Here is a 22595-nt window from a genome sequence, read left to right on the forward strand (position 1 = left end):
AATATTTCGAGCCTTTTTTTCTTTTAATCTTGATTACGGCTTACAGCTCACGGAAATCAAAAATCCAGTATCTCAAAATATTAGAATAAAGAATTTATAATACAGCAATGTCGAACTTCTGAAAAGTATGTTAATTTATGCACTCAATACTTGGTCAGGGGTTTAATCCTTTTGCACGAATTATTGCATGAATGCGGCATGGCATGGAGGCGATCAGCCTGTGGCACTGCTGAGGTGTTCTGGAAGGCCAGGCTGCTTTGCTAGCGGCCTTCAGCTCATTTGTATTCTTGGGTCTGGTGTCTCTCAGATTCTCTATGGGGTTCAGGTCAGGCGAGTTGGCTGGCTAACCACGCACAGTAATACCATGGTCAGTAAACCAGTTATTAGTAGTTTTGGCACTGTGGGCAGATGCCAAGTCCTGCTGGAAAAGGAAATCAGCATCTCCATAAAGCTTGTCAGCAGATGGAAACATGAAGTGCTCTAAAATCTCCTGATGCTGCATTGACTCTCGACTTGAGAAAACACAGTAGACCAACACCAGCAGATGACATGGCACCCCAAATCATCATATTGTGGAGACAACTTGGATTCTGTGTCTCTCCACTCTTTCACCAGACTCTGGGACCTTGATTTCTAAATGAAATGCAAAATTTACTTTCATCTGAAAAGAAAACTTTGGACCATCAAGCAACGGTCCAGTTCTTTTTCTCATTAGCCCAGGTAAGATGCTTCTGAAGTTGTTCAAGAGTGGCTTGACACTAGGAATGCGATACTGCAACATTTTTGTATTATAAATTCTTCATTCTAATATTTTGAGATACTGGATTTTTTTATTTCCATGAGCTGTAAGCCATAATCATCATGATGAAAACAAAAACAAAAAAGGCTTGAAATATTTCACTTTGTGTAATGAATCTAGAATATATGAAAGTTCCACTTTTTTAATTAAATTAAGGGGAAAAAATTACTTTTCCATATTCTATTTTTTTTTTTTTAGATGCACCTGTATGTGGTAGAGATGGTGTATTTACATTAACATGGTGCCACCTAGTGGACATTTGGTATATATGCAGGACCAAAGTCATATATTATTTTACAAGCCTGTTTAGATTTGGGATTTGTTCACATTCTCTATAATATGTCTACAATCAAACATCACTCCAACTGTCTTTGGAAACATGCCATATGCTGTAGACCTTTTGCATCGAGATGCTAAGCATTAAAAATGCAGTAGGAATGCTGAGGGAAGGACTGGAAGCACGTTATGTGAATGCTTCACCTAGTTAGAGATGGTTAATAAGGGATAGTACTGAATAATGCAGATCGAGTGCGCTCTGTGCATATCACACTTCCCTATGCTATTAGAGAACATAGAGGCATTAGTTGACATTGATTCAATAAACAGCTCTGAATGTATGTGCTTGGTTGTGTTTTGCCTGTTGATCAGTTTGTGCCAGAAAAAAAAATCTAGCCTAATTAGAGTGGTGTTGGTGTGAGTCTGATACTTAGGTCAGCCATGCAAAATGTGTTTAATAGAGCTATTAAAATTAGGTCATTTTCACAGTCATTCACACAAATGAAAAACATTCATTGAAAAAAGAAGTTTCCTGAGTTCAGTGAAGACTAGTTTAATCCAATTTTTTTTTAATAATGGATGTTTATAAACTGCAATGTATATGGCAAAGCATCCTTAACTCAGCAAATGGGCCCAAAGTTCAGAATTTAAAAAAAGTCACTTACACTTCCACACTGTAAGCTACAATAAGCAGTTACATGTACCTCTACCTATGCTCTACATGGGTTACCTGAGGCATGTTTACGTACAAGTCATAATCTTTCAAATATAACACAGAAGTAATAAAATATACTGCTTCTGGTGATGTACCAATAAAAAAAGATTAAGGTATATTGAGTATGATAAATTTTTCTAATTAATTTGATAGCCATGAAGCCAGATCTCTGAGCATAGAAAGACCAAAGCTCATCTACAAAAGATGCCGTTCACTGTATATGATTTGCTTCTTGGATTATTATGCCGTAAACTGCTAAACACTCTCAATAAATGTTTCACTGTGTACAAATTTACAGCACAAATAGCATTATAATGATCAAGACAAAAATGCCACCAAGTCAGGAATACACAGAGTTATACATTAACAATTTCTCATAGTTTTCATGAATAAATATTACTTAATATAACTGTAGTTTACTTAATTTCGGTTAATATGGTCCATTCTAATGCTTCTAATATTTCTAATGGTATCCACTGATTTAATCTATGAATTTAATAGACAGCATTTCCTGTCATCTTAAGCATTTTAAGCAAAAAAGTCTAATATGTTTAATATGTCTGTACTAAAAGATTCTCATTCTTTGGTACCATTTTAATAAAACAATTTCCAGAGATGTAATTTTCAATTTGGCAAATAATGGGTAATTTGAGAATCCTTTCCTTTTTTCTGTTATCTAAAAAAAAAAAAAAAAAAAAAAGATTGCATATTTTATAAGACATTAATTCACACCATTACATACAAGCAAGCCAAGCTTAACCCAAACTAGACTTTTGAGTGAAATTGACAAAATAAGAACACTTGTGAAGTCCTGACGGAGTTGTACAGTCATTCAAAGGCAGCGCTGGAAATAGTAAGGAGTTCATCGTGTGTACTGCCTTGCACACATTCTCTCTATACATTCACCAACCACTTTATTAGGAACACCATACTAATCCTGACTAAACCCCAACCACCCCCAAGCCTTACACTTAGAACACTATCCATTCTTCTTGCCCTGGATTCCAGTTTTTGTTTCAAACATTCCTTTGAGTCTTGTCCATGTCGACATGATTGCGTAACACAAATTTCTGCTGATTTGTCAGTTGCACATTCATGCTGCGAATCTCCCGTATCACAACATTCAGAAGAAGCTCTATTAGATTCAGATCCAGTGAAGCCATTGAAGTACACTGAACTTGTGTTCATGTTTATGGAACCAGTTTGAGATGACTTGTGCTTTGTGACATGGTGCATTATTATGCTGGAAGTAGCCTTTATAAGATGGGTAAATTCTGACTATAAAGGGATGTACATGGCCAGCAACAATAGCAGAGGCTTGGCATTCAAATGATGCTTGACTGTTATTTAGGGGCCCAATATTTGCCAATAAACCATTCCCCACACCATTACACCACTTCCACCAGCCTGCACTGTTGACACAATGCAAGCTGGGTCTCTGGATTCATACTGTTGATGCCAAATTCTGACCCTACCATCTGCATGTCTGAGCAGAAATTGAGATTAATCAAGCTTCAAATGTTCAGTTTCAGTGAGATTGTGCCCATGGCTGCCTCAGATTCCTGTTCTTGGTTGACAGGAGGGGAACCTGATGTGATCATCTGTAGGTGTAGCCCATCCTCCTCAAGGTTGAGTGTGTTGTATGTTCTGAGATACTTTTCTGCTCACTACAGTTTTACAAGTATTTATCTGAATTACTGTAGCCTTCCTGTCAGCTCAAACCAGTCTTGATTTTAATTTATGCATTGTGTTGCTGACACATGTCTAGATGATCGGTTAATTCCATGACTGAGTAGATGTTCCTAATAAAGGGGCTAGTGATGGTATATGAGTTCTGTGTGTATGTTAGGTCAGAAGCTGCCTAATCTCACGGTGAACAGAGCACAAGAATTCCAAATACGAAGTTCCTCCATTCAAGCCTTTATCCTCCACTAGGAGCTGGCGGAACAGCATCTCTGATCTGTCTTTCTGCTTCACAATCACCATCTACAAAAAGAAAACACTTCTAAAGATCTACTGCAACAAAGACCTGGAAGCATCCTAGAGGGCGCCCCAGTAAAATATGCAGCATTCTGACATTCTAGTGAATTAAATTTGATAACATTTTTAAAACATCTAAGGTTTACCTTGTCAACCCCTAACAATTTGCAGAATGTGTTTCAGAACACAATGGCACTGCTCACTTGATCTTGAAACACAGTGTAACGCAAAATTAACTAACAGCATTGGGAGAGTTGTACCTTCATGGACTTGCACTGCTGCTGGGAGATGGCACAAATGATGGAGTGAAGCTTCCTAGAGTGAGCGGTATCTATTTCAGGCAATGTAGTCTGCAGATATATTAATATTAATATCAGTCAGTGAATAACCAGGTCAGCTTTAGAGAAATTATTCAATTCGTAGATGTTAAATGCTTGGAAAATTCTTTAAAGTTAAAAAAAATATATTTGATAACAATAAATAATATATTGTAACGGTTACTAGCTAATTCAATCAAAATATCAATTCCAGTTTTAATTGCATTTGGCTTTTCTGACCTGAATCATTTCAAACTTAATGCAATTCAACAATTAACCCAAACACAACAATGGTAGACACTGCTTGCATGTGATTTTGTGTATGATGCTGGTGTCTCTGACCGTATCTGAACTGAGGTGAGCCATGGAGGGCACATTGAAGAGGTTCTGGATGAGATCAGGAGAGCAGGCCTGGCCCAGCCAAAGGAACATAGACTGGCCATTCCCCAGCAAAAACACACCGGTCTCGCTCAAACGCTCCTCAGAGCAGCGCACTGCTGCTGGAATCGAATCACTCGCCACGTCCATGGAGTGCTGACAGAAACAGAGTAGGAGCTCATGACCAAAAACACACAAAATTTAATTTAATAGTAACTTTTTAAACTAATTTTAGGGGAGTTATATACTGACTGACTGTGTTGTTTATGTCCTGTCATTTTAATTTAACTAATTAAAATGTGCCTTTTAGCTTAGCCTTACCCTTTCTGCTTTTATGATCAGTACTGCATTCTGCCTTAATAGGGCTGGTATAGTCCAAGTAAACTATATTATTACATGTATCTCTAAGGGTGCTTTCCCATATGCATTTGCGATTTCAGGCAAAAACACAGAAATCGCACTCAGTTTTAGACCCAATTAACCAGACTGAGACTGTCTACAAATGGTGTTTGACTGCAGTTAGGGGGTGATTTGACTCTGGATTAAGGCAGCTGCAGTAAGTGAACCAAAAATGGAGTATATTTCTGGTTGTGGGTGACATTGCTTTATAGACGTGAACTATTAATTTGACCCATGGGTGACTGAATCACTGAACTGAATAAAAAGTCAGAAAAATGAGAGGTGTTCTGGATTTTTGGGCATATGAACAAAAACATTTGTTTAGTGCCAGCTCTGTGTTCTCTGTTCCTGAGTGATTTACACTATTTCAAATTTATTGGGCATAAATAAAGCAATGGACAAAATGGTCGGTTTACCTGTTTTTTCCCAATTTCCATATTTATGATTAATAAATTAAAGAGATTCATGAGTACGGTTTTCAGCCTTAGATGTCCCTCAGCGAGGTTTTTTTTTTTTTTTCTTTTTTCATTAACTTACAATATGTGCACAAACCATGTCACAAACCAAACAGCAAATAAACGATACATTTTGCTCTGGTTTGGGTGAAAAATAGACCTAAAAATAGGTGTGAAATCAGCCCAAGAAATACATGACTTGACTGTGTATATAATCACATCCTTTTCAGCCTGCATTGTTTTCTAACAGCCGAAGAAACAGCATCAAATAAACGGTGTACATTTGGCCTTTGGTTCCCTGTTTTTGCTTTATGTCTTCATGTGTTCTCACCACTGGAATGAGCTGTGGGTAAAGCAGGACCTGGCTCTCCTCCACTCCCATGGACATGACGCTGAGTCTATGGAAAGCCCGGTCATCTGTAGAGAGTTCAGTGCTGCCCACTAGAACTGGAGTCTTCATCAGGCTGTTCATGTACACTGGGAACACTTTCATAGCATCAGGCAGGATCAGCTGCACATAACATTATAGGGAAAAGAAAAGGTCAGCTGACATAAAAAGTCAAACTGCATAATGGTCAGTAAAAGTCAAAGATAAGCTAATCTGATACAAGAATGACAAAAGTTACTGATTGATACTGATAAATATGATGGCTCATGCTGTTAATTTCCCAACTTCCAATAATTCTCAATTTCACAACAACAAGTACATTCTACAAACAACAGTGACGTCCAACATGATGACTGCAAAGCTAAATCAAGATATTGAAGGCTATCTCCATATATGATAAAGCAACAATAAAGTCTCTTTTCTCTGAGAACACGTGACTTGTCAGACCTGACTTGCAGCAGAAGGTGTAGCACAGTTCTTCCTATAGCAGGCCAGCATGTGGGCTGTCTGCCTCACCAGGATCTCCCTCACTGTCCGCACAGGCTGGCTTAGTATAGCGTGGTACGCTGGACAAACAAAGACAAACACTTTTAGCGTGAGTACACAAATGTTATTTAAATCTAATGTAATGTTAAGGGTTAATTTTCTGGTAACATGCAAGACAGATATTAACCAGAAAACATTTCATTAGCCAATCCCAATTGACTACAGTTTAATCTAGGACTGGGCTAGGCTTAATGCATTTAAATTGGCTCTAGGTTTAAGTACTGTAGCTGAAAAAATTCTGACTCAAACATCAGACCTCAGTTTTTACCTGATTTGGCAAAGAAGTTGATGAGTGCATCAGTCTCACAGCTCTTGTAAAGCTCAGATAACTGAGAGCTACAGTTCAGACTGAGGTTGTGAACGCGCAGCCGCCTCTGACCACCGACGGAGGTGTAGAGCACAGCACACTGGAAAAGCAAGAGAGGCACACATAGTAGGGCAGAACTGACTCTTTTTCTCTAAATGCACACATACAACTGCAACATCACATGCACATACAAATATCACTTCTCCTGGTCCGCCTGAAAACAGCAGGATTCAACCAATACTCCGAGAGATATTTGTGAAAAACAATTTTATGCCATATACAGTGCTGTGAAAAAGTATTTTTTCCATTTCTTCTGTTTTTGTTTATATCTCATACTAAATGGTTTTCAAAATTACAACAAAATCTAAGATGAAGCAAAGGCAACCTGAGTAAACACAAAATACAGTTCAGGTGGTAGAGTGGGTTGTCCACTAATCGTAGGGTTGGTGGTTCAATTCCCGGCCCACATGACTCCACATGCCGAAGTGTCCTTGGGCAAGACACTGAACACCAAGCTGCTCCCAATGGCAAGCTAGCGCCTTGCATGGCAGCTCTGCTAAATTGCCCCTAGGTGTGAATAAGTGTGTGAATGTGTGTGACCATGGTGGCCTGTGATGGACTGCTTTCCAATCCATGGTGACTTTCCACCTCACGTCCTGGGATAGGCTCCAGATTCACCACAACCCTTACTAGGATTATCATTATACTCACTGAAGACAAATGAATGAATGTTGCTATATTATGCTGCAGCGTAGAAATGTAATCTGCTTGGAATGTTTACCAGGGACCTAACGCTGCAATGTTGCCGTGGTTATTCTTTATTTATTCTTTGTGATCAGATAGAGAGTTTGGCACCAAGCATTACTGGAAGAGAGTACAATGTCTGTGTTTTCTCTTTTTAATCTGTAACATATTTGTTGCAGGAATCTTTAAAGATGCACTGTTGTATTCTGTCCATGTTCAGTTCTCACACATAGCAAAACCAAAATAGTGCCAACTTGCAATATAAACAAGGCAGGCAGACCACTTGAGCTCACCATTTCAACAGGAAATTGCGAACACAACATTGCAGTAGTGGCTGCTAACCAGGTAGTTGTTAAAAATGTTTTACTTTGCAAACACTATCAATAACAGTTTCAATTACAGTCAGAAATAAAAAGAATGATTTACAATGTTTCAAATTACGATTATTAACTTATAATTCGTATTCTTATAAAAGGCTAATATCTATAATTTGGCAACATGCATTATGCTAGGATGAGGAGAAAACAAAAACATAAAAGGCAAGGGGAAAAAGACATTTGTTTTGGGCTAAAGCGCAGGTGTCTAATAATACAAAGGGTAGAGATGTCACGAGAACCGATACTTCGGTACCAACATTCTTAAAACATGACGGTACTTGTTTTTCGGCATTTCCGTCGGTACCAATTGTAACGAAAGTACCGAGGATGCGATTCTTCCGTACCTGATGGGGGCAGCAAATACACGCAAGTGTTTTAGTCGGTCCACAAGTGAAGAAGAAGAGGAACGCCTACAAGCACACGGGAAAAACTACAGAAGATTAGCTTAGTTTAAGAAGTTTAGCTCCGCCCCGACTCGTTGAGAGGAAAAGAGAGGAAAGCCAGTATCGGTTTCCAGTGTGCAACCGATGCGATCGTTCATTTCAAACAAAGCGAGGAAACACCTGGAATTTGGCGAAGCACCTGAAAGACGGTCCTATATTATGTCTGTTTGAGGCAGCTGGCATTGTGGCCATGAAACCAGCTAACATTATGCTCCATGTAATGTTTGCGATAGCCAGTTATGTTTAGGAGTGCACGTCCACTCATTATCAGACAGTGTTTGATAACTAAAATACCCCCCTCTCTCTCTCTCTTTGCCAGTATCAGCCAGAGGAGGATATCCTCCAGGAGAGTTTTTTATTTTATTTTTTTATTTTTATACCACACCGTGGTATCGACTTTGGTATCGAGTATCGTGTACTTTTGGTGGTATCGGTATCGACTACTAGATTTTTGGTATCGTGACAAGCCTAACAAAGGGGCTAGTGTTTGGTGGTGTATGTGCCACACTGACCTGTATAAGTGCCCCAGCCTCCTCACTGAGTGCGTCATCGTGCTTAAACTCCACTGTAACTGCTTTGTCACAGTCCACTGCAGCCATCTCCACATCTGTAGTTGTGTTCATATAGATGGCACCAAAGAAGTCTGTGGCCCTGAAACCTTAAGTATAGCCAGTATACACAGACTCAGGTGTTTGATCTTAAAATTGAATAAACTTACATTATTACAAATTTCTTCCTTTTGTTGACATACACAGAGAGTGTTGCTTCTCTGAGTGTCCAATTTCTGGTTTTGTTGTTTGAGACTGCCAGCTTTACCTGTGTTGGTTCGAACACGCATTATGGCATCAAATCCGATGGACTTCTCCACATCTCGTCTCAGATCGCTGAGGAAATGCGGACCGTCTATCTGAACCTACCAGATAAGATGATGTTTTGAAGTTAATCACAAGGGGATGACATTTCACACTACATAACAATTTCGATACACAATCACAGAAACATGAGATTATTAAAACTGTTTATTACACCTCAGGGAGTTTGATACACACCTGAAAGTTGCTATATTTGTAAACTGAGCCACCAGTGTGTGTGGGAATGTCACCCATAGTGGCCAAATCCACATACTGGTTAGGGAACAAGAAGAGGTCAACGCAGCATCCCTGGCTCACACACTCTTTAGTCAGCTGCTCATACACACCACGCTGTGGCTGAAACAGAGTCTGCAAATGCAAATATACACAAATTAGCCTTACATTCCAAATGTGTGCAAATTAACATATTTTGATTGACAGAAAAATAATTAATAAGCCACCTTTTCTTTCTCGGTGTTCACCAGCTTCCTGTCATCCCTGTTCTTCAGCTTCCCAGGTGCCTCTGCAGTTGGGAGGGAAGAGTGGAAGATGAAGAGCTTTCCACTGCATTCAGCAGCCTGAGGACACAATGGGTTTGGGCATGATCAGTGACTTACACTTTAATGACTGAGTGATTAATGAATAATTAATAATGTATTATTCTTATGAAAGGCTATGGGAGTTAGTAGGTTATTACACATAGGACAGTCACACAGAAACTGCAGAGGAGGTCTCAGTAAATGGTTACGTTCAAAGATACTGTATTTTAGTTTAACAAAGTTAAAGTGTAATTTAGTTGAGGAAAACTAATAAACTATAGTCTTTAATAAATTAGTAAACTATAGTCACAATAAATAAAGTATCTTCTGAGTTTTGAGTCCAGTTAGAAGTCAGAGTAAGCTAGATCAAATTGCACATATATTTGTTTTACCTTCAGTGCTTCCACTCCGGCTTGAATAACTGGAGCAAAAACAGTTTCGCTTTCATTTGTGTCAGCAAACATGTCAGGAATCTGGCTCAACAGACTATGATAAGCAATACAAGGAACAAAATTCATGTTTAATCCTTTTATTTCTACTTTTCTAAAAGGAATGCCATTGCAAAAAAAAAAAAAATCAAATTAATGTTTACCAAAAGATAACCAAATGACATTACATTGCAAATAGCACTGGATCATTTTTGGGTTACATCCATGCAACATGGATAAGAAATCATAATGTCAATAATAAATAAAACTGGTAAACCTACTTGTTGATGACAGCTCGTGATTCCTGAAAGCTCACTAGGAATCCATCCAGAAGGGGCAAAAACATATCTGTCACATCAGAGACCACCATCATCTGGGGTTGAGCTAGTGCACTATTCACATTGTAGAAGTGCAGGATCTTGTTGTAGGTGACAAAGCCCACTCTAATGGCTGAGCTTTCAGCTCCCTCCTCTCTAAAAAGCAAGAGTCAGGAAACATTAGTGTTATTGTTCAGGAAAGCACTTTATTATGAGTGCCAACATTTGTGGACTTATATCCCACATGATTCTCTTTTTTTGTATTTAATATAACCTCATGGAGCACTTTATTTGGAACACTAAACTAATACTGGGTAGGGTCTCCCTTTGTTCTCAAAACAGCCTAAATTCTCTGTGGCATGGATTCCATAAAATGTTGGAAACATTCCTTTGAGATTTTGGTCTGTGTCGACATGATTGCATCACACAATTCCTGCAGATTTTTCAGGAACACGTTTATGCTGCGAATCTCCCGTTCTACCACATCCCAAAGGTGTTCTACTGGATACAGATCCGGTGACTGGGAAGGCCAGTGAAGAACACTGAACTCATTGTCATGTTCATGAAACCAGTTTGAGACTTTTGCTTTGTGACATGGTGCATTATCATGCTGGACGATTTTGACAATACTACTCAAATAGGCTGTGGCATTTGTGGCAAGTGATGTTTGTTAATTATTAACAAAGTGTGTCAAGAAAAATTCAACCATACCATTACACCAGTCCACCAGCCTGGACTGTTGACCCAAGGTAGGTTGGGTCCATGTATTCGTGCTGTTTGGTGCCAATTCTGACCCTACCATCTGTGTGCCTCAGCAGAAATCAAAATTTATCAGACCAGGCTACGTTTTTCCAGCCTTAAAACTGCTCACTGGATGTTTTCCTTCACTGCACCATTCTGTAAACTCTAGAGATGTGAAAATCCCAGGAGTGCAGCAGTTATAGAAGTACTTAAACCAGTCCGTCTGGAACCGACAATAATGCCACAGTCAAAATCACTGAGATCATTTTCCCCCCATTCTGATGGTTGATGTGAACATTTCCCAAAGCTGCTGGCCAAAATCTGCAGGATTTTATACATCATAAAACTGCTGCCACACGATTGACTGATTAGATAATTGCATGATTGAGTAGGTGTACAGGTGTTCCTAATAAAGTGCTCAGTGAGTATATTTGAGTTCTGTAAGACTATAGAGTATAAAATCAATTAAAACTATTTCACAAATAAAACAAGCCAAACTCTTGTACAGAGACTGGGTTAGAGAGCACTCCATGTTTATAGTTCCAAGGGCCACTTCCTCAACATAAATAATTGTGAAAGCTGGTCAACAGGGCCAAAAATACATTCCCAGTGCTAAAACAGAATGTTTGAAAAGAAAAGTGTAAAAAAAAAAAAAAAATGATTGGTTTCGTTCCAGATTTGCAAATCTTGACCCTAGTCAGACCATTAGGACAGCAGCACCACAAAGATATGTGAAGTGACAAAACAAGCTTGTTTATGAGTTTAAATGCCTTGGTCCTGCCAGAAAAAGTTGAATAATGGTGGGTCAAGGGTTTGTGTAAAATTACATCTATAGAGGAAAAGGAGGGGATGTTTAAAAGCAAAAAAAAATTGTGAGAAGAGTGAAGGGAAGGCAATAAAAATCCCTCTTATCATTCCTACCTTATCATTTAGCTGACTGAGAAAAAAGTTACAGAGCGCAAAAGTCAAAAGTTCACACAAGCTCCAACTAGACAGAAGAAAGTAAAATGGAGCACAATGTTGCCTGTTAAAAAATGATGCTGAATATAGTATATCCATTTACAGTAGCAATACCAATGATTATATATTTTTTGAGAGGGTATTGGTGGTATTTGGTAAATTTCCAAATACACACTTTTAACACCATTGCATGCTGGAGTAAATAAAGCTTATGAAATTGGTCAAAGTGCTAATTCTGTGAGAATACATTATGTGCACATGACTGTAATTCACAAACTGCACATTTGTATGAGGAAAATGCTGAGAACTGAATTTAATATGTGAGGTAAACAAGTACTAGTACCTACAGAGAAACCATTTGTTCTTTGCAGATAAGTGAACCTGAATTGTATCTGGGATTTGTTGACTTCTCAAGCATAACAATTTTAAAAAATGGTGTGCTGGCTTAAATAACTCAGGGCCTACAGGCAAACTTCCATTATCCATAAAATGAACATTACTCCAAAACAGGGAACATCAGCACCCAATCAGTTCATGGCATATATTTAAGCTTGAGTCCTGATGAAAAATGAGGAAAAAATTCAATGCTGAGGTAAAACTGCACCAGGGTTGCTACCAACTGCTTGGCCTTTGAACGTTCCTTACTATGGTAGTTGAGCCATATAAAAGTTGAGCCATATAAAAACGTTGGGTGTCCAATGTGTTTCCCATTAAACGCATGCACTCTAGTGAGCAAAGCCAGAAACAGAGGGGAGAAATCAGATTTAATACCACAGGCTTATTTGGAGTGCACTTCCAGCATGCTTTTGAGGTGAGGTCAGTTTTCGAAACAAACACGGACATACCCACAGGGTAAGGAGAAAGACATTTTGCAGGAGATGTACATGGGAACTACTAGATGGTAAATCAAAAGTTTGTATATTTGCACGCCAATTTTTTTTTTACGTACGTTAGAGCATTGTGCTCCATGAACATTTCAAAGATTTGGCCTTTCTCGATCAGCCCCCACAAAAATCACGTAGGCAGGCATTTTCAAATGATGAGATACAGCAGTACTTGGCTTGGTGGAGTTTTGTTGTTTCGCTTTTCTTCACGCTCATTTTACTGACCATATTTGGCATGGAATTGGGGGCCTTTTTCAGGTGCAATGAGTTGCTTTCTGAGCTGATGGCAGCTAAGACGTGCATGTGTTACACCTGAGATATGCTATCAAAACAGTACTGACAAACATTTGTTGCCAAAATTTCTTGCTGATACTAATCATTGCATAAACAATGCCAAAGTGGTGTTACAAGAACATAGCCTTAAGGTAGATAGTTATGTTTAAGTGATTAACAGGCTTCAACAGTGTATATAATGTGTTCTTGAGGGAATGACAAAAAACAGTTTGTCATGTACAGCTAATAAACATCGGCCACTGCTTCTAAGTGATTCCTTACATTGTATTCCAAAACTACAAGCAAAAAATGTCACTTTTATTAATTATGGCAATAAGTATGTTTAAAAATGTATCTAAACTTTTAGCTTTACATGCATTGGTATACCTGATTTATTTTACAACCCATGTAAAATGTCCTGAAGCAAATCAAGTTAAAAATTTTTGGACAGTTCCGAGTCGTCAGTTAAAAGTAGAATTTTAACTTACTTTGGAAGTCGTTCCAGCAGCGTTTTCAGTTCCTCACATATCAATTTGACAAGTCCACTCTTTATGTTGTTGTATGAGACCTCGATCATGAAGATATAAGCAGGAGGATTGGGAGGCTTATTGTTCTGAGAAAGAAAACAAAAACAAAAATTACTTGCCTTGGCTTAACTGACAAATTTTTATTTACTGGCCTCTGCTACCAAGAATTAGTGTCCAATGCACCATTAAGCACAGGACTCCAGTAGTGGGTATATATTATTTACTAGTGTAGTGTAGAATATACAGTATATAATATTGTATATTAACTACATGTTGATTTGACTAACAATACCATTGAGGTATCTTAATTAGGAAACATCAGTTGAACTTTAAAACAGCCATAATTAACTTTTATGTACAATATAATCACATGGACACCAATATGATGATCCCAGCTGCCACATTCCAATATCTACTGTACATTATTATAAAATGTAGGACTAAGTGCTCAATGTTTTGCTTTATGGGTACCAGTGTGCAGTATAATATCATCCAAGGTAATTCTAAGCATAATTTATACAAACTTTAATTACCAAATTTATGCATCAGTTACTAAATTAATAACATGGTCTACTAAGTGAAGACAAAACACAATATGCTTGAAGTTCTGACAAAACAAGCAAATCTACTTGTTCTTGCCAATACTAAATTTACAATGTAAATGTTCACAGTTTAAGTTCCAGTTAAAAAAAAATGAGATGGTAGGCATGGGTTGGAGATTCTTTTTGCATGAAGGTGCATGAACGCAACAAATACTTTTAAAAAATCTGGGTGTTCACCAACTCATAATAAAACAATTATATGTTATAATAATGATATATTATATTATATTATATTATATATAATTAATGTATGTTATATCATAATTATCTACAAATGAAGAAAATTCAATATTGTTGCTATTCGCCCTACAAAAATTACACCAAGAGCTGAAGGAGATGAAAAATAACCCAAGAGCAATAGGAAAAGACCTGCAGGAAATACATTTCAACTATAAAAAAAAAACACTGAATGGTGTTAATAGAAGAAAATGACTGGACTTCAAAAATAAATTCCTGCACATCTCAAATTCAAATTCAGAAAAGAACCTAGCTGTTCCACAACATTTCTTGTACAATGTTCTGTGGAGAGATTACACAAAAGTTAAACTTTTGGCAGAAATGCACTGCACTATGTTAGGAAAGAAAAAAAACTAAAAAAAAACCCAAAAAAAACCCCCACCAAAACCTCATCCCGTCTGTGATGCACAGTGGAGGGAGCAACATGGTTTGGAGCTGTCTCAGGGCATGGACAGCTTATAGCCATTTAATTAATTAATTAATTAAAATATATTATAATCATTTTTACAGCAGAATGTCAGGACAGCAGTCACATTTTGGAATCAAGTCGGAGTCCAGACCTGAGACCGAAATGAGAGACTGATCATGCAAATCTCAAAAATATTGATGAACTGAAACAGTTTTGCAGGGATTAATGGTCTAAAATTCTTTATTGCCACTGTGTATATCTAATCAGCAGCTACAAAAATATAAGATCAAAGTTATTGCTGCTAAAGGAGGTTCTACCAGTTTTTAATTACAAGGTTTCTCCTACTTTGTCTAGCCTGAATTGTAAATGAGGAATAATTGTCAGCTTGTCAATACAAGGGACAAACCAAGAAATCTGTGACTTTTATTGTGTTTTCCTCTGCTCATTTTGCAGGTGAATTTCCTTCAGTTAACACTTTCATAATTGACAGAAGTGCCACAAAGATGTTACATAACGCAACAGGTAAATAAAAGGGAAAAGTTTTAGTGATACTACATGCAGCTCTAGTCTTATGAGCAAGTCATTCAACTAACTCCACTTAAAGCATCAATTTCTAGAAGTTACACTTTGTATATTTCCAACTGCATACGGCCACAGTATAACGTACTATAATATTATATAATAGTGCTTTTTTAATCTGCTGTCTTCAGCTCGCTATAGTGTTTCAGCAAATGACTGCCATGAAATGTAGTTCCATTAGATGGTCCATGCTGAACCCTTGTACGCAAATAAACACTCCAAGCAATGTACTGTATTTCTTTTCCATATAATTTTGAAAATATTCAATTCTACATTAAATGCTGAATGGCTTAGCAATATCCACCATATGCGACTGTTGTAAATTGCTATATTGTTCAAACATGTTTTAAATAACACCACTTCACATAAATACTGAAGAATGATCTCATTTTCAAATGCAAAGTATATTTTTCCATAAATAAAACCTAAGTGTATAATGCATTGTTGAGGAGCTATAAATAGAGCATTACTTTGCAGTAATCCAGCGTAGCGGCAAACTCATAAGAGCCCAGGGACAGCTCTGGTCTTTCATATACATCCATTCTTCGGCCCATGTGGTCTAGGTGTTGGAAATACTGGACAGGAACTAAGGAGGGATACATTTTTACTTCTTTTTTTTCTCAAAAGAAATAACTGTATGGGAAAATATATTTGTTGGTTGCTGACCTTATTGCTAAGTCAAAAAAAGTTAAAACCAACAGTGAAGTATGTCTGTGGTACTGACCCTCATTAATACAGCTGCAGAAGCCACACTGGAAGCGTCTTCCACCGTCAATGAAGAGCATAAAGGGGCATATGTAGGCCTTACAGCGGTTACAGCGTATGGGTCCTGCCTCGCCATGATTTACTATGTATAGAGGAGTCTAATGTAAACAGAATCAAGAGAAGACAAAGAAGCTGTTTATTATTTTGACCTGTAACACAGACTTTCAGGTAATTCGAATTATAATATATAAAGACCCGACACATTTATGTTTTTATAACCAATAAATAAATCACTAGCTTAAAGAAACACATGCAGAACTAAGTGGAACATGGTCCTCTCTGTGTAGTAATAAGAAGGCAAGTTATAAATTAAGCTATGTTTACAAGAATTAAGAGAAAATATTTCACCCAGGGTAACTAACTATATACATGTCTTTTAAGTTACATTTACACTTATTTACACTTACATTTATACAGTATATATTTACAGATATAAATATTTACAGATATATAATATAGTCTTAAATTATAAATCATATTTGTACTATGGCCACTTGTTACTACTAGTCAATTAGGAGGCCTGGAACGTTTGTTATGTAACATGTTCCCCTGAGATTGAATTTTAAAGTAATTAGCCTCTTGTGAAACAATACACTAACATTACCTAAAAAGGACCTACAGCAATAGTGCTGTCACAGACAGAAAGGTGAGACTGACTGAAGATTCCTGGACCACACAACACTCTCAGACCTCAGCAATCAAGAGTTTCAATGAAATATACTATCATTTGTCATATACAAGACAACAATGTATTTAATGTAAAGTTATTATCTAGAACACAGCTATCATATATACAGTATTAAATGCTGTCTTTATTTTTAAAGGAGTAATTATGGCTATAAGAGTATAAGTTACTAGTGACCCAGATGTGTATTGGTGATACACAACTTTGTTCTGTCTATGTGTAATAACATAATACTTTATATTAAAAGATAAGGACCAGTGACAATGATCTAGCATACATACTTCATTTTTGGGCACTGTGGCAAAAGGTTTGATGATGGCCGCCAGAGGCACTTGCCACTGCTTGGCAAGGTCAGAGGTACAGGGAAATGAATAAGTGGTGCATCGCATGAACCTTGGGCTAGCATTTCCTGAAACAACAATAAACAATTTGACTAAGAAATAAAGTTTTTTTATTCTCCTATGAAGAGATTCATTATAGTTTATTTATTTCTTGCATCACGCAATGATAGACCCCTCAGCTTTCATTCCTTTACCAGGGTCAAAGTTTAATGGTATTCTTAGGCCCTGGATTGTTTGTACAACTGTAAAGAAATGTTTTTCATTGGAGACTACATAATACTTCAGTAGGTCAATCTGTAAAAGGGTATCTGCTAAAAGCTGTAAAAGTAAATGCAAACACTGGTATTTTGTCACAGAACTCACCTTGATCCTGAACAGTGAAATTGGTTGTGACTAGGGGCGGCACTTGACCCCTGAGATTTGTGGTATAGACCTGACCACCTCTCTTAGCCTGGTCACTTTCAATCACTTGTATCTATACAGTGAAATGTAATGACATTTTAGGGAAACACAGTGCATAATGAATTATAGATAACCTAAAAGAAATTACTTTACCTAATTTACTAAATCTATAAACAGCATATCATTGTGCCACAGTCATCAATACAGAAGAGGACTGTACACACTCTGTACAGATAGATGTCAGGCAAAAAATTTTTTAAATGTTTAAATGGCATAACAACACACATTAATAGCAAGACATTTAGACAACACAACAAAACTGACTGAATGTAGCAACTGTTCCAGATCAGTCGACTAAAGAAATAACAATGAGGCTTGTGTTTAAATGCTGCAAGTGTCTTTTATCTCAGGTGATGAGACAGAGACTGATGTGGATGATGCTGATAATCAAAGTGAGGCAGGCGGAATCTTTCCGTGGAATAGCAATGACATTTTTAAATGTAATAATCTCTGGTTTCACTTTTGGGGGTGACCACAATTTAAAATTTTATAACTTTACCTATGGTTAAGATATGCGGAAAAGGTCAACATATTTCAGTTCAGGAAAACCAGCAATTTTCAGAGCTAAATAGAGTACAAAATGTTATAATTTGACCATCATCATCATCATCATATATGCATGCATGATAAATAATAATAAATAATTTATTTAATAATTTATATGTGAGACAATCTATTTATATTCAGTAAATATATTTTATAATTATTATGTAATGTTTGACCCAAGTTGGCACCCATGATGGCGTTTATTTGCAAATTATTCAATTGTTGAGTATATATTTGTTTACATGTCTCACACTGGGACTGTTACAGTGTTTATTGTACAAGTAAGTTCTTATCAATCAGTTCTTACTGTGCTAGGTATGGAGTCTGGATCAAGTTTCTTCTGAGGAGGTCCAGCCATGTTGGCAGGTCCTCCAGGGAAGCCTCCTGGGAACGCACCTGGCTGTGGCCCTGCCATCGGTGGCCCTGGCATCTGTCCTCCATATAATCCTGTATCCACAAAGACATTTAACATACAAACTGCCTCAGCTCAGTGTGCATATAATATAAGAGCATGGTTCACATCAATATTAAATGATTGTTTTGAAACAAAATGCCAAATATTCTTTACCTGGCTGCTGAGGAGGAAATCCCTGAGGTGCTGGTGGCTGTTGGAATCCAGCTCCACTCAACGGAGGAGGGTGAGGCCGTGAATTAGACAATCCCATTGGCGGAGGCCCTGTTGCACTCATGGGTGGATTAGCTGCCATTGGTGGACATGTAGCCATTGAGAGAGGTTGAGTGCCTGGAGGAGACATGGGTGGATGTCCCATTGTTGGTGGTGGAGACATGTGAAAAGGCTGTGGTGCCGCTAAAGACTGAGGAGTTTGCATGGGGCTTTGGGCTAGATAAAGCAATAAAAAGAATCAGAGGAACAAGTCAGAGGAAATAGCTAATTTAATCACAAACACAACTGTATATTAAGAAAAAGAACTGCTAATACTAAAATTACCATATCCATCAATGTTCATAGCACTCATCTGATTGGTTATTTGTTGGGTTGGAGGCGTGACTGGAGCCATGCTGTGGTATGGTCTTTGAGGGGACTGTCCATAGGGAGACATGGCAGAGGCTGCCGGAGGGGGAGGGAACCTAATAATAAAAAAAGTGATGAGGTTCAATTTAAACTGCGAAATTTTACAAAATTCACAAAAAAAAATCTTTAATCTATCTCTGCGCAAAGAAAGTTACGTCTGTAGGTGTGCGCCATTTTGTTGAACAGGAGATCCATACTGGCTAGACGCAGGTGGTGGAAGCATCCCAGAAGGAGAGGAGGCAGCTGGTTTGAGCATACCTGAAACATAACATTTGCAGGGTTGTAATAGGCAGCTAGTAATCAGTGATGGGGGTATTTAAACACATACCCCAAATTATATTCCTAAAAATTACAAGTTCACATTTCACACTGTCTCTAATTGAAGCTCCTTATGCTAATATTGCACATGCAATTGTACAGGGACAAAAGATCTTGACAAATGGCCCAAATGCCAAGAAGTAATACCATAACTACCTTTCTCAAATGTATAGATAATTACACACAGTTCTCTATTAATCACCATATTTAATATTCAGAATATTATCTAAGACCTGTGCAGTACTTATGGTAAATATGAGATCATTGCATATGCTAAGTCAAAAGCTAAAATACAGTTATCTAGTCACCAAAGCCAGCTTGTGCATGTGCACAGCTAACAAGAGAAGACATATTCTTGTCAAAAGTGAAACAAAAGTAAAATAGAAAGTGAAGTATATTTCATTGTACCTGTTGGTTGTGGAGGAAACGACTGTGGTGGAGCTCCATAGTGCCCATAATGGGATTGTGGAGGGGGAGCCCCGAATGTAGTGGGGTATCCCCCCATCCCCGCCTGGGCCTGCGAGTATGGAGGTGTAGCGACATAACCCTGCTGGCTCATCCTGTTAGATGTATTTAATTCCACAAATAAAGACAAACAGTAACATGTACAATTAATATAAATTAAGCTTTGAAAATTCTTGTAACACCAACCATGATAATGTACTTATACAAAAGTGCTGCGTCCCAATTCGCCTACTATCCGTCCTAAATAGTATCACAGATTACAATTAGTGAGTCAAATATCATGTGTTGTATCCCAAAGGTAGACGGATGGTCTATTATTTCCGGTAGATTTTCAAAGTGTGGATCCGTGGACACTTTTTCAGCTAATAATGCCCACAACTCCCTATGCAAGGGAGTGACCATTGTGATCATTTGCTTCTCCGAATTCAACCTGCAAAATAGTCGGACGAGTCGGTGATGCAGCTTCAGCATTTAAGTGTAAGAACTTAAATGTTAAGCACTAACCAAAGTATTTTTTTTTTATTGTCACGTAAGATTAACGGTTGGATGTTGTGTAAAAAGAGTACCATGTTTATAATTTTAAAAAAATAAAAGAAATAAATCAATGGAATGGTAAATTAAATTATATAGTATAAATTATAAGGATTAATGAATGAAGAAAAGCTGAACTGCAACGAGGAGTTTGTTTACGGTGACAGTGTGTGTAACTAAGCCACAACCTTCTCTTCCGTTACGTCACGTGTTCGTACGTCCCAGTCCTTACAAACCCTTTTGCTACACACTCAGAAATGTGTACTTTTTCAGCACAAAAAGAGTACATACTTCTAGTGCATAGTACTGTATATGTAGGCGTATTGGGACACAGCATATGACGCTTCCTATTATGTCAACATTTATGCCTCCATCTTTAGTAGTGATGGCCTCTAAGTTGCAATGCTTACATTGATACAGCTTAGGTAAATAACAGTTTATTCAATCTCTAATATGAAATTACAGACTCATGCAACCCAACCTTGGTTCATGCCATATTGCATGGAAGCTCATGATCTTGTGTAAGATGGACCTTTACCAATGAACTATTCAGAGATAATGAGAGTGATAAAGCACAGAGTGATCTCATTCTGTGTGTGTGTGTGTGTGTGAGAGAGAGAGAGATAGAGATATTATAGATTCATTTAGAATGGTTATCCGTCTGTAAGGAAACATGTTTAACAAAATAAAGGCTAGAGTAACATGTAAACTCCTGACTAAAATGTAAAGCTTCAGTGGGAGAACCTTTGAAGTCAAAAGCCTTTGGCCAGAAGATGAATTCTCTGACCGGTGACAGTGTTTAACACATTAAATGTTTGCCATCTCTTAATTAAAAAGTGAAAATATGAGCCTATGTAAAGCAGTAATTGTAAATAAATACTCAGTGATGGATAACAGATGCTGTCGGTGAGCATGCTTGAACTTGTGCAGTGCTTTACCTCTGCCCACAGCTGCCACGTCAAAGATGAGTGTTACATTCATGTTACAAAAACAAAACGTCTTTTAAAAAACAACAACAACGACGACGACGACGACATACGCCATACAGTTAGCATCAATTCAGCCGCCTAATATGTATGGAGTTCGTGCTTTATAAACGCTGTTTAATGTTTGTCGATAGCAAAAGAGTTGCGGTATATCTACTGAGCTAACTGACACAGAAGGAACTCACGGACGACTCAAACTTTCCGGTTTGTTTAAGTCTATTTAAAGACGTGTAACAGAACATAACGCAACATTATACTCTGCCTCACGAGACGTCTCAGATGTCTGGTCACGTATGTAACTAAAATAAATACATAAACGAAGAGAAATTACCTGTAAGGTAGAGATGACGCCGAGCAGACCTACTGTTCAGAATGTAGGCGAGCCTAACGGGAGTGCCACGTCAAACTCCCGGCACCGGCCTCGGGTATTTTGCTGCTTCTGCGCATGCGCACAGTGGTGGGAACCGCTACACGTCAGCAAAGATGCAGGAATACAGACGTGCGCAGAGAAATCCTCCGACTGTGTTCATGCAAGCAGAACACACGAAGATCAGCTCTTACAAAATACAAAATATCAAATAAGAATGCCTTTACGCTTTTCATAAACTAATCATTTCTGACGCTTGGTCTCAGTATCAGTTTTTTTTTAAACACTGAGTATGAAACACAAATACGTAAAAAGAAAATAACACCAACTATGTAACTGTAACAAAAAGAACTGATGTAGTATAGGCAAAAATCAGACAACAAATACAAAAAATATATTTATTTATTTATTTCTTGTATATGGAGGACTTAGTGGTTGGCATGTTTGCCTCGCATCGCCGGGGTTCGAATCCCGTCTCCGCCCTGAGTGTGCGGAGTTTGCATGTTCTCCCCGTGCTTCGAGGGTTTCCCACCCCATCCAGGGTGTCCCCCGTCTTGTGCCCGGAGTTCCCTAGGATACTTTAGGCTCCAGGCTCCCCGCGGCCTTGTGTAGGATAAGTAGTATG

The 22595-nt window shown here is 37.9% G+C and overlaps 1 protein-coding gene across 1 annotated transcript; it reads right to left on the minus strand.

Moving 5' to 3' along the window:
* Positions 1–1623: 1623 nt before the first annotated feature.
* On the minus strand, positions 1624–22040 carry sec24d (SEC24 homolog D, COPII coat complex component). The gene is made up of 23 exons (XM_053628993.1): positions 21935–22040; positions 20030–20181; positions 19459–19561; positions 19220–19359; positions 18839–19111; positions 18578–18717; positions 17626–17737; positions 17203–17330; positions 16196–16334; positions 15942–16057; positions 13606–13730; positions 10224–10415; positions 9907–10000; positions 9437–9553; positions 9174–9344; positions 8941–9037; positions 8637–8782; positions 6522–6660; positions 6155–6273; positions 5651–5830; positions 4430–4621; positions 4031–4120; positions 1624–3776 (listed from the first exon to the last, which is right to left on the minus strand). Exons 2-23 carry the CDS (start codon positions 20178–20180, stop codon positions 3636–3638), a joined length of 3105 nt encoding a protein of 1034 aa, XP_053484968.1. The 5' UTR covers position 20181; positions 21935–22040; the 3' UTR covers positions 1624–3635.
* Positions 22041–22595: the final 555 nt, after the last annotated feature.

This window comes from Ictalurus furcatus, chromosome 7 (genome assembly GCF_023375685.1).
Source record: "Ictalurus furcatus strain D&B chromosome 7, Billie_1.0, whole genome shotgun sequence".
In the NCBI taxonomy this organism is placed as follows: domain Eukaryota; kingdom Metazoa; phylum Chordata; class Actinopteri; order Siluriformes; family Ictaluridae; genus Ictalurus; species Ictalurus furcatus.

Excerpts from the sequence above, each read along its gene's own strand:
- sec24d (XM_053628993.1), bottom strand. The coding sequence starts at position 20,180 with ATGAGCCAGCAGGGTTATGTCGCTACACCTCCATACTCGCAGGCCCAG. Across the intron at positions 10,416-13,605 it reads CTGCTGGAACGACTTCCAAA|AGAGGAGGGAGCTGAAAGCT; the intron begins GTAAGTTAAAAT and ends CTTGCTTTTTAG. Across the intron at positions 9,345-9,436 it reads TGAACACCGAGAAAGAAAAG|ACTCTGTTTCAGCCACAGCG; the intron begins GTGGCTTATTAA and ends TTGCATTTGCAG.